Source organism: Sorex araneus, chromosome X (assembly GCF_027595985.1).
Source record: "Sorex araneus isolate mSorAra2 chromosome X, mSorAra2.pri, whole genome shotgun sequence".
Lineage (NCBI taxonomy): Eukaryota > Metazoa > Chordata > Mammalia > Eulipotyphla > Soricidae > Sorex > Sorex araneus.
Window position 1 is genome coordinate 172,042,850 of NC_073313.1, and position 12,620 is coordinate 172,055,469.

Consider the following 12,620-nt stretch of genomic DNA (forward strand, 5'->3'; position numbering starts at 1 on the left):
AGCAAGTTGGGTTGCAGGCAAGCCGCAGGGGCCAAACACCCCACCCCCTTGCAGATTTCCCAATAGTCTGACTTTGCTTAGCTAACAAATGGGAAAGTTTTCTACAGAGCCTGTGAGTTAAGATAGACAGGTTGCTTTGATATACTAAGGATTCACATTATTTGTCCAAATATAATGTCCTATTTTTAACTGCCTCACTGCATGTTCAGTTTCAAAACTGTCTATAACTAATTGTACTAAGTTGTGAAGGAATGAAAGTTGTGAAATTATACTCAGAGGAATCACTCCCGCACAAAGAGGGAAGTTTTGTAGGACATTTCTGTATAACAAAGGTTTTACTGTCTTTCATCTTCTTTTAAGTCTCCAGTGGAAACCTTTGAAACAGGTTAGGTCTTCCATACTAACTAGTCATTCAAAAGGCGTTTTTAATTTACAGAAGACAAAGTGGTTCTATATTTGTAAACATTTATTCTCTTGAACTGAAAAAGGCTTGCATCAGCACACATTGTACAGCCTTGGAATTACACAAAAATTGGGGGAAAAAAAAAAGGTTCCTTGTTCCTAAGTGCAATGAATCGTTGATGTCCAGTGATCCGCTGCAAACAATGAAAACTAATTTTAAACCACTTAAGAAGTTTCCAGCACTTGTCAAATGCATTTCCGTTGGTGATAAAAACAACAACAACAACAACAACAAAAAACATAAGGAAGGGAATGCAAATAAGTGGCATTTAGTTACTGGAGAGAAATTTAAAAAAAGATAGTGTAAGATATTTTCTTGCCTAGAATGATTCTTTTGTCCCTTTGAATCTAAGTGGTTTGATTAAGAGGTGTTAAGAACATAATTTACTTTACACTTAATGTTCACACTACCTGAATGAATAAGGAAAGGACCCTAAGGGAATTCTGTATTTTCTGGAAATTGTATGTTTAGAGATAAAGGGAAGAGTAATCTATTTGTGGTCTTAGTCACCCGCCAAAAGTTATATTATATGTTTTGACTTGGTTATTCCACCCTGCATTCTTTTTTCCCCTCTAATTCTATGTTGGATCACACTGTGCTGGCTGCAAAAAAATACAGGTTGCGATTGGTAGTTATCATTTTGAAGAACAATCTGCTGTACAATAGAGCTTTGGATCTGATACAAGAATTCAGAAATATAAAACAAAGTAACTATAAAAGTTAGGAGGCATTTGAACAGCATTTCCTTAGAAAAAGCTGCTAACTCTGTTTCATTCCGATGTGGATTCCTACAGTCATCTGGGGTGAAATGTGTATTTCTCCCCCTTTGCTGGATCACTGGCTGTCTTCAAAAGCTATGTCCACAATCCTAGGAGTCTCTATCATGTTAACAGAAGCTCCAATACCAAGCCAATTAAAGATGGGAGAGGACAGGGGAATCACAAAGGTCAAAGGTCCAAAGTGGCTCTGCTACTGAGAACTTGCCCTTTCCAAAATGTGAAAGTCATAGTGCTTCTTGCTTGTTCTCAGCTTAAACTTGTTAACTGAGTGAATCTGTTTCTTCAATGCATTCTGTGCAGCTGAAATGGAGGGGAATGTGGCTAAGACGGTGTATGTGGATGCCAAGTCACCGAGTTTAGAACGATCAGGGTTGACAGTGTTGTCACCACTGCCACAGCAGAGGGGGTGACGACGCAGCTGGGGCTGGGGCTGGGGGTCCCGAAGCCATCGGATCTTGGCGCCAATTTTAAAGAGTTCTCCAAAAAGTTTCTCAGCTTCCATGCGAGTTATTCCATCTGGTAGTTCAGTAATTTCCAAAACCTTCCCAACACCTAGAATGGAAAAGGAGTACTTATTAAGCCCTGTTAGCAAAAAGGTGGGAAGAAAGAACTGAGGACTCAAAGGTGATAAAGGAAATGAGCATTTTCTGAAAATCCTCAAATCCACAATTTTTTTTTTTTTTTTTTGCTTTTTGGGTCACACCTGGCGATGCACAGGGGTTACTCTTGGCTCTGCACTCAGGAATTACTCCTGGCGGTGCTCAGGGGACCATATGGGATGCTGGGAATCGAACCCGGGTTGGCCGCGTGCCAGGCAAATGCCCTACTTGTTGTGCTATTGCTCCAGCCCCATAATTTTAATTGTTTTGACTGTCTTTTAAATCATTCCTGCTTATTCTTTTGACAGGAGGCATACAGCTAATGGTGTTAAACCATCCATTTCAGTCTTCACTGAGAACTGCCTATCCAAAATGGAGCATAAGACAGTACTTTCTCTAGATTAAATATCTGACCCTAGGCAAACAGTTTTCTTAAACATCATATATATATATATATAAATGTCTACCCTCTCAAGTCTGTTGAGTATCAAGTTTAAGCACAGACTTGAAAGCACTTTACCAAGAAAAGGCAATGTGTTTTTTCATTCAGACTACCTCGATATAGGTGTAAGGAATACCTCCTTTCTCAACAAATACAGTGATAAAGAGTTTTGACTGACTCTATATTCTACTCATACACCATTTTTTAAAACTAGCTCCTTCAACCCCTCCTAGAAATCATCTTATTGCACATTAAAAGAACATATCCAAGAATCCCTATATGCATGCACGATAATTTTCTATGACTTTTTGCAGGACTCTAGGAAGAGGATAACTCGTTTTTGGATGGTGGTGGTATGTATATGTGTAAGTGCTCTCCTGCTGAACTACACCCGCCCCACTACCATCACTGTCTTTGGTGTGGCATTTAATTAATTATTGTGCATGCAAAGCACTCACTCCAGCTCAGTGAGCTCTTTCTCTAGCTGGGTGTGGTCTATTTTCAAAGCTTGCTGTAGTGATCAACAGCTGTAGACCCCTATCTAGTGGCCTCTCAGGGACACACCTGCTTCTCCTGCACCAAGGTCAGTGGATGCAGCTTTTTTAGCTTGCTTCCTTCCACGGTTTCCATGCCTGTTGCCTGACTGACTCTGAAAAACAGATGAAAAATAGGGTTAACAATGCTGAAAATGGGTTTTTGATGTGTGAACATTTAATAACTAAATACACTCGAAGTTTTGCATTTCATCATTAAAAAAAAAAAACCCACAAAAAACCCCACTCAAACCCCTCTAATCTAATGCCTTGTGAATTCTGCTCTGTGGCGATGACACCTCTGTCTCTCACATGACTAGTCCCTTGCTGGTCTTCATTATGCTCCCCACTCACCACCCACCTTTGATAAACTTGAGAACTGCTGCTCTGCCAAGCATCACACTACTTTTTATTTCATTATTCTGTTTTCTCTGTTGTTGGGCCATATTCAGTGGTGTTCAGGACTTAATCCTGTCTCTGCTCAGGGATCACTCCTGGTGAGCTGGGGGAACCACCTGGGGTGCTGAGGATCAAACCTGGGTTGGCTGCACACAAGGAAAGCGCCCTGCCCGCTGTACTACCACTCTGATCCCTCCTTAATTCTGCCCTTGAGGGTGTCAGTGACATACCAATAAACCACCAGGTGGGCTGGCCCCCCCACCTCCCAGCAGAAGTGTGAAGTCTGCCAACCAAGCCCAGCTGCCTTTCACACCTGTTGGGCTGGAAGGTGTCCATGCAGAACGGCAGGAGAGTTGTACTGCAGTGGTTGGCCAAGTAATGGGTATCTGGCATCTCCTAAAAGTCAATGAAAAACATTTTACATCTTTTCCCCCCACTCAGTTATCCAAAACAATTTAGACGAGCTGAGAAATCATTTGGCAGACTTCAAAAAAAAGTGTTTTGTTTTTTAGCCACACCCAAAAAGTAATTGAGGGTTACTCTGGCTCTGTGGCTGGTGGTCTCTCTGACCAAGAGGTGCTTGGGAAACAAATTGGGGCTTCCTATATGCATGGCGTGCATTCAGCCCATTGAACTCTCTCTCCAGACCTTGATGTATTTTTTTTTCCTTTTTGGGTCACACCCAGCGATGTACAGGGGTTACTCCTGGCTCTGCACTCAGGAATTACCCTTGGCGGTGCTCAGGGGATCATATGGGATGCTGGGACTTGAACCTGGGTCTGCCACATGCAAGGCAAACGCCCTACCTGCTGTGCTATCACTCCAGCCCCGACCTTGACGTATTTTTTAAAAAGAACATACAAATTTCTACCTATCATTTAAAAACTGAAAGGAACCTCTACAGCAGTGGTTATGAAGAAGGTTAAGTTATGCGAACTGGATAGATGGGTTAGCATGGAGAGAAATTTTTGTGCTTTATACTTTAACATTTTCATTTGAGGGGCTAGAGCAATAGCACAGCGGGTAGGGCATTTGCCCTGCCGACCCGGGTTTGATTCCCAGCATCCCATATGGTTCCCTGAGCACTGCCAGGAGTAATTCCTGAGTGCAAAGCCAGGAGTAACCCCTGTGCATCGCCGGGTGTGACCCCCCAAAAACAAACAAAAACAACACAAAAAACCCAAACAAAAAAAACATTTTCATTTGAAATCCACCACAATAAACAGAGAACCCATTCCACTCTCTTATAATGCTAAATTTCACATTTTCTATGCTCATTAGCAATTAAAAATTAAAACAGCTTGTATTTCAGGAGAAGGAAAAGACACTGAGTAAACACTGAATTATCTGTCTCCACAAAAACACAATTGGCTCTTTTAAATAAATTTTTGCTCTTTTGGGCCACACTCAGCGGTGCTTGCTCAAGGCTTATTCCTAGGGATCACTCCTGGTGGGCTGGGGACCACATAGTGGTTGAACCTGGGTTGGCTGCATGCAAGGCAAGTGCCCTACCAGCTGTACTATTACTCTGTCTCCACAATCAGCTCCTATAAGTTTGTATACCTATGCAATTACATATATTAAGACATTTATTCAAAAGTTTTATTTATTTACAAAAATGAGTGATCCTGAGTACAGAACTCACAGTAAACCCTCACACAGCTGGATGTGACCCAAAATTGAATAAAAAAAAAACCCCAAACCCAACTGTGATATCAGAGATAGTAATCATATCCATTCCCTGAAAAATTCCTCTACACCTGGCTGTGCTCAGGGTTTAATCCTGGCTCTGTCCTTAGGGATTAATACTGATGGTGCTTGTATGCTGCTGGGGATTGAACCCAGGTTGGTCAGGTGCAAGGCAAATGCTTTTACCTTTCACTCAAACTTCTTTCTAGTCAGTTCCTTATCACACTCCCCATAACTAACCGATTTCTAACATAAGATAATTTACCAATATTTAAATTTCATATTATTAGAAGCATATATCTTCTTTTGGTTTGTTTCTTGCTTAAAATAATGAGATTCTTGGGGCTAGAGTGATAGCACAGAGGGTAGGGCATTTGCCTTGCATGCGGCCGGCACAGGTTCGATTCCCAGCATCCCATATGGTCCCCCGAGCACTGCCAGGAGTAGTTGAGTGCATGAGCCAGGAGTAACCCCTGAGCATCGCCAGGTGTGACCCAAAAACCAAAAAAAAAAGAGATTCTTCATATTATGTAACAATAGTTTGCGTTTTTCATTTTTAGTGAGTAGCATATCCTTGTAAGAAATACTACCATGAAAGCTTTGTAACTGTATCTCATGATGATTCAATAAAAAAAAAAGTGATGCGCAATTCATGCCCAATTCAATCAGCTTAATCAATAGCTAAATAAACAGCAGTACTCCTACATAAAAAACCAAAACAAAACAAGATAAAACAAACAAACAAACAAAAAACAGAAAAAGAAATACTACCATGTGTTTATTCATTCTTCTGTTGGTGAATATTTGGGTCATGTCCAGTTTGAGCATTATAGTAATATTAGGTTGCTATAAATGTTCATCTCCAACTCTTTATGGACATATTTTTATGTCTCTTAGATACAGGAGTCTGGGGATGTAGATTAACAGTAGAGGTGGAGTATTTCTCTTGAATATGGGAGAAATGGATTTAATCCCTGGGACAATATAACAAAACAAAAGCAGAAAACCAGTATATGTCTACGAGTTGAACTGCTGAACTGTATGTGATTAATTCTCAAGCTGTCAGCTTTAACCAGCAGGCTTGGGGGACCATATGGAATACCAGGTATTGGTACCAGGTCAGCTGCATGCAAGGCAAGTGTCCTACCCACTGACTATGGCTCTGGCCTTCAACAATTCTTGCTTATTTTGGGGACATATCTATTGGTGCTCAGAGGCCACACCTGGGTCAGCTGAGACTCAAACCTGGGCTCTCACATACAAAGCATGTGCTCCAGTCCTTTGAGTATCTTCCTGGCTCCTAAAAGATTTTATTTATTTATTTATTTATTTATTTATTTGCTTGCTTGCTTTTTGGGTCACACCCAGCGATGCACAGGGGTTATTCCTGGCTCTGCACTCAGGAAACACTCCTGGTGGTGCTCAGGGGACCATATGGGATGCTGGGAATCGAAACCATGTCGGCCGCTTGCAAGGCAAACGCCCTACCCGCTGTGCTATCACTCCAGCCCCTAAAATTATTTAATAATTTTAGATAGTTGCACTGTGTTCCCTATATGGACATCACAATCTAATCCTTATAGGCCTGGTCCCATGAATAATGGTTTTATTTTGTTTGGCAGTGTTGAGGGATACCAGGACTGAGCTCATACATTTAAGTAAGTACCCTACCACTGAGCTATGTCCCTTGTCCCTTGAATAAATTCTTGATATGTGTATTATTCTCATATAGAATGTCGAATACTGGAGCTGGAGAAATAGTACAGCAGATAGCAACTTGCTTTGCATGTAGCCTACTGGGGGGTAATTCCTGGCATCTCACATGATCCCTCGTGCACTGCCAGGAGTAATTCCTGAGTATAGAGCCTGGACTAACTCCAGAGTATTACCAAGTGTGGCCCTAAAAACAAACAAGCAAAACCAGAAGAATATAGGACACAAAGAACACAATATGGAGTTTTGAAATAAATTAAAACCATTTAAATGTTATCAAGTAAGTGATTACTAAATGCAAGTAACTAGTGAATTATGGAGGAAATATGAAGCTTATAAGAGCATATGGTAATAATCAAAAAGAGCTTGGTAAAGGTGAAAAGAATAGCATCTTTTAAAAAATGGCGTTACCAAGATAAATCATAAAATGATCGGGAAATCGTAACAATTTCTATGACCAATTTTACAGTCTTACCTTGACTAGGGACAAAAGGTCTAGAAAATTGGGACATGATGGAGAGTGGTGGTCCAGAGGGACGTGCAGTTTTCAAGGTGGACAGCTGGGCTGGTGCTGGCGACTGAGCTGGTGAAATAATGGGACTACTGAGTTGAGGGCTGTGCTGTAATTACATGAAGAAAATGTGTGAGCAAATAACTTTCTTTGAACAACAATTTTTATTCTGATTAAAAATATGTACTTGTTGCATTACTGCAGTATGTATTTATTATTAAAAATTCAAACACAATAGAAATATATAATGTTCAACCCCCCCAAAACACATTAGTAAATTCCTTCCATGTGGATGTATTAATACATCTAAATGGAATAGGCTAGGCATCTTGCTTTATTTATTTATTTATTTATTTATTTAATTTAGTCACCGGGAAATTCCAAGGTTATTCATGACTGGGTTTCAGGCATACGATGTTGTAACACTTAATCTCTTCAACAGTGTCCATTTCCTTCCACAAATGCTTCCTACCCTTTTCTATGCCTCATACCCACCAGTATGCCTCTATGAGAGATACAGGGTTTTTTTTTCCCTTCTTTTTGGGTCACACCCGGCGATGCACAGGGGTTACTCCTGGCTCATGCACTCAGGAATTACTCCTGGCGGTGCTAGTGGGACCATATCGGATGCTGGAAATCGAACCCGGGTCGGCCGCATGCAAGGCAAATGCCCTACCCACTGTGCTATCGCTCCAGCCCCGAGATACGTTTTTAAAATAGTTTTGTAGCATCCTACTTTTAAGTTTTATCTTTGTACGCTGAGAATATACAATCATCTGTTCCTGTTTTTTCACACTTAACTGTTTAATGTTCTAATCATTCTTAAAAGACAGCCGCAAGAGGCTAGAGCAATAGCACAGCGGGTAGGGCATTTGCCTTGCACACAGCTGACCTGGGTTCAATTCCCGGCATCCCATAAGTTCCCCTGAGCATGGCCAGGAGTAATTAATCAGTGCTTGAGCCAGGAGTAACCCCTGTGCAACGCCAGGTGTGACCCCAAAATTAAAAAACAACAACAAACAAAAAACACAAAAAAACAGCTGCAAATAGTACAAACATTTCTTATGTTTCCCAAATGTCAACTTTTTTCATGCCAGGAACTACTGTTCCTGGCTCTACAGTCAGGGGTTATTCCTGGTGTTGCCTTAGGACTTGGGCAATGCTGGGGATTGACCCTGGGCCTCCTGCATGCAAAGCATGTACTACAGCCCTTTGAGTTCTCTCTGTCCCTTCCCTGAACATCAACATTTTACCAAATCTGCTATATCTTTCTATATAGTTATTACTTTTCTACATTATTTGGGAATTAGTTGCTCTTGATACTTTTTTACCCTGTAGAAGGTATTTTTTTCCAAAAAGACATTTCCTTGTATAAGTAAGCCACATCAAAATCAGACAATATTGTGTCTAATGTAATTAAGAACATTCAAATAAATGGAATTCATTCCAATTTTGCTGGCTGTCCTACCAAAGTACTTTATAGCAAAAAAAAAAAAAAAAAGTTCTCTTCTAGTTCAGAATTCAACCTAAAACCAAGTACTGCATTTTGTTGGCATGTCTCTTCGATCTTCAAGACAGCCTTAGTTAGATATTCTTCTCTTTTATGGTGACATTTCTGAAAATTTTGCTGTTTAGTTCTTTTGCAGAATGTCCCTCAATTTGGTTTTGCCTGCTGCTTCCAACTGAGGCTCATGTTAGGCACTTGACAAAGGAATACCAGAGAAATGATGCCGTATGAGAAGAAACATGATGTCCACTTGTCATCAGGATAAGGTTTGTTTGATTCAGGTGGTGTTTGCTAGGTTGCTCCACGGTTAATTCAACAGTTTTTTTCCCTTCCTAGTTACAAACATCATCTGCTAATAGATTATAGTAACTTTTCTTTTTCAATGGATATGCCCCTTCCCCCCCCATTTTTGCTTGTTTTTTTTGGATCACTTTGGCTGTGCTCAGGAATCACTTCTATTACTGCTTGAGAGACCGTAGGTGATGCCAGGGATTCAAACCTGGGATGGGACAGGCTGATGCAAAGCAAGTGCCTTACCTCCTGTACTAGGACCATTTTGTTTATTTTTCTTGACTAAATGCATCCTGAAGGTCTGGGATTTTTTTTACTCTTGCACCACATGGTCTCTGGAGAAATGCTGGGTATAGCACAAAAACTAAAGCGAAACAAGCCTAAACAAAACTAAAAAACAAAAAAACATAAACCCATAAATAAAACAAAAAAGAAAGAGACGTGTGGAAAACTGGCATCTGAATCTGATAATGTAATTAACTATGAAAAGCAGGTTATCACCCTTTTCTATATAAAAAATTAAAAAAATTGTTTTGCTTATGGGTGTCATCAGCCTGAAGTATAACTGGAACTTTTTTTTTTTTTTTGCTTTTTGGGTCACACCCAGCAATGCTCAGGGGTTACTCCTGGATCTGCACTCAGAATTACTCCTGGTGGTGCTTGGGGGACCATACGAGGATCGAGTCTGGGTCGGCTGTGTGCAAGGCAAACGCCCTAACTGCTGTACTATCGCTCCAGCCCCTGGAACATCTTTTCAGGCTTTTACTGGGCCTCTGCCTTTCCCTGGGCACGTACAGTCACTTTGAAACTTTGCACATTTATTGCGAATATAAATGGGTTATATAGGACTATCCAAGGAGTTAATTAAATTATTTAAATTATGGGGGGGGTGTCACTCCCAACAGTGACTGCATGCCATCTAGCGCCTGGCCTGGCACAGGCTACTACTGGAGGTATCCTAGACCTCAAAGAATTAATAGGGGAAAAAAAGGGGGGGAGGGGGAAGGAGCCCTTTAGGCACCCTGAGGTCATGAAAAATCCTGTCTCCTTCCTGTGGTGCCCAGCCCGTTACACTGGTTGGCCCTCTAGTCCTGTGTCATACATATTCTCTCTTATAAGTGACTCACCTGTGGGGTGCACACAGGGTACCGTATGGCCTCCACTGTAAAACACAAGTCCAGACCACAGCTTTTGCTTTGGGGTCATACCAGACCTACTCCTGTCCTGGTACTTGTGGAATCTTGTGGTGCCCAGGGATTGAACCCAGGCCTCCTGCATGTTAAAGCATGTGTCTTTTGAGCCATCTCTGGTCCTGAGCCTAGTTTCTTAAATTATGGGTTTCAAGCCTATAGGATTGTGTGATGGAATGTGGAGCTGTGAAAAATCTTACCCACTGTCCTATCACTACAGCCCCTTAAACATTTGTTTTAAAGCCAATATCTTTATGATTATAAGCAAACATTTGATTTATATACCTATTTTATACACCTATACTTGAGTTTGTGTAAAAGTATCTTGAGCATAACAAGACTGGGAGTGGAAAGTTTAAGAATTTCTGGTCTGGAGTTTCAAAATAGTTAAATCCATGGGATGTTGTTAGTGTAATTATTTCTACATGGGCGGGCAGATTACTGGTGTTTTTCACTGCCCATCTTTCCAGAATCCCCTTTCCTAGAGGATGATCCTTATCTGGTGGTTTCCAGGTAGTGGCTTTCTAATCCTATCATACCTTCTATAATTATTAATCCACTTACACTCCATTTTCTCCTTAGTCACGTATATCAGTAAACATTTATTATTATTTTACTCTATGAAGGATTAATCATTTCTTAATTAATTCTTGCCAAAAGCTTTCAAACCTGATTCTGTATGTTGGACATATTTGGTCTCCTATATATATGCACGAGGTACTCCATCAAGTATTTTATTTCATTTTGCTTTTTGGGTCACACCGGCAATGCACAGGGGTTACTCCTGGCTCTGCACTCAGGAATTACTCCTGGCAGTGCTCAGGGGACCATATGGGATGCTGGGAACCGAATCCGGGTCGGCTGCGTGCAAGGCAAATGCCCTACCAACTATGCTATCTCTCCAGCCCCCACCAAGTATTTTATTTAAAAATCTTTTAGGTTTTGGGTCACACGTGAGATGCTCAGGAATTACCCCTGGTGGTCCTTGATGGGCTATGTGGGATGCCATGGATTGAACCAGGGTTGGACGCAAACAAGGCAAGTACCCTCTGGACTATCTCTCCAGAACCTCCCATCAAATATTTTAAAGCAAATCTCAAATATAGAGACATTTAATGTATACAAACAGTTCATATAAATATTGTGTATAACAGATAATTATTTAAAAAGAGTAACACTGTCAATGCACTAACATAATCAACATATTTATATCTTTTTTTGGGGGGGGCAGGGTTTGTATCACATCTTTTGGTGCTCAGGGGTTATTCCTGGTTCTGTACTTAGGAGCGACTCCTGGAAGTGTTCAGGGGACCATATGTGATGTCAGATAATTATCTTATTGCTCATTCTTTGTGTTCTTAGTTTCCAAAGGAATATCCATGTGTTCCATGAGATTTTTGGGGCAGTATTGGGAGCTGAACCCTGGATTTCACACATACAAATCAAGTGCTTTATTGTGGCCACATTCCCAGCCCTCTGTATGATTATTATAATGAGTCTCTTATGCACAGTATATTAGCCTTCATTTTCATATGTCATTTATTTTTTAAAAAAATGGGATAAATGAGGGACTGGAGCAATAGCATAGCGGGGAGGGCGTTTGCCTTGCATGCGGCTGACCCGGGTTCTATTCCCAGCATCCCATATGAGCACTACCAGGGATAATTCCTGAGTGCAGAGTCAGGAGTAACCCCTGTGCATCGCCAGGTGTGACCCAAAAAGCCAAACAAACAAATAAACAAAAAAATACAACCCTCCCCCCCAAATGGGATAAATCTGTCCAGCAAAACATTTCATTTTATATTGTACCACTATTTTTCTTCCACTATTTCTTGTAAGTTAATAGTGAGAATAAGAGATTGATTAAATCCAAGTAAGAGTACATTGGAGGAGATGATGTATACATTTGCTTCTACATGACAGTGTCAAATAACGCTGGTGATGCTACCATCAGTCAATTGCTTGAAGTAACAGTTGCCTGAGTTTTAAACTCGTTTTAAATTTTCCATGAATGCTATTACTTTTGGAATCTGCTCTTGATTTTCTTGATCCATTATTAAGTAGGAAATTCTACAAAGAATAATTTTTTAATTGTACTATGTTTAACATTTTTTCTAAATTTTTTTTCTAAAATTTTTTTTCTAAAATGAAGACTGCTTCTGTTCCAGCATCAATGTTCTAATTTCACTATAATAAAATTTATATGGAAAAGGTGGGATAACAACTTAATCTTTCTTAAGAAAAATCAAATTTAGTGTGGGAAATGTACACTGGTGAAGGGATGGATGGATGTTGGAATATTAACCCAATCATGAACAACTCTGTAACTGTGTACCTATCTCACTGTGAATCAATTAAAAAATAAATGAACTTAAAAAACGGGCATAAAAGGGTTTGAGAGAGATAGCACAATGGGTAAGACACTTGCTTTGCACCTGGCTGACCTGGATTTGATCCCTAACAGTCCATATGGTTCCTGAGCTTGTCAGAAGTTATCCCCTAAC

At 40.5% G+C, this 12,620-nt stretch overlaps 1 protein-coding gene across 17 annotated transcripts in view; it reads right to left on the reverse strand.

Annotated features, from left to right (window-relative positions):
* Positions 1 to 448: 448 nt before the first annotated feature.
* R3HDM1 (R3H domain containing 1) overlaps positions 449 to 12,620 on the reverse strand; it is a 152,711-nt gene continuing 140,539 nt past the window's right edge. For 15 of the 17 annotated variants that reach the window (XM_055120637.1, XM_055120634.1, XM_055120633.1 and 12 more), the window contains 4 exons: positions 7,093 to 7,237; positions 3,529 to 3,611; positions 2,848 to 2,932; positions 449 to 1,794 (listed from right to left, as the gene is read on the reverse strand). In XM_055120637.1, coding sequence (XP_054976612.1) covers positions 1,433 to 1,794; positions 2,848 to 2,932; positions 3,529 to 3,611; positions 7,093 to 7,237 — 675 coding nt within the window. In that variant the 3' untranslated portion in view covers positions 449 to 1,432. Of the gene's footprint in view, positions 1,795 to 2,741; positions 2,933 to 3,528; positions 3,612 to 5,697; positions 5,879 to 7,092; positions 7,238 to 12,620 lie in introns of those variants that run through there. The other 2 variants (XR_008627257.1, XM_055120636.1) reach the window with 2 other exon arrangements.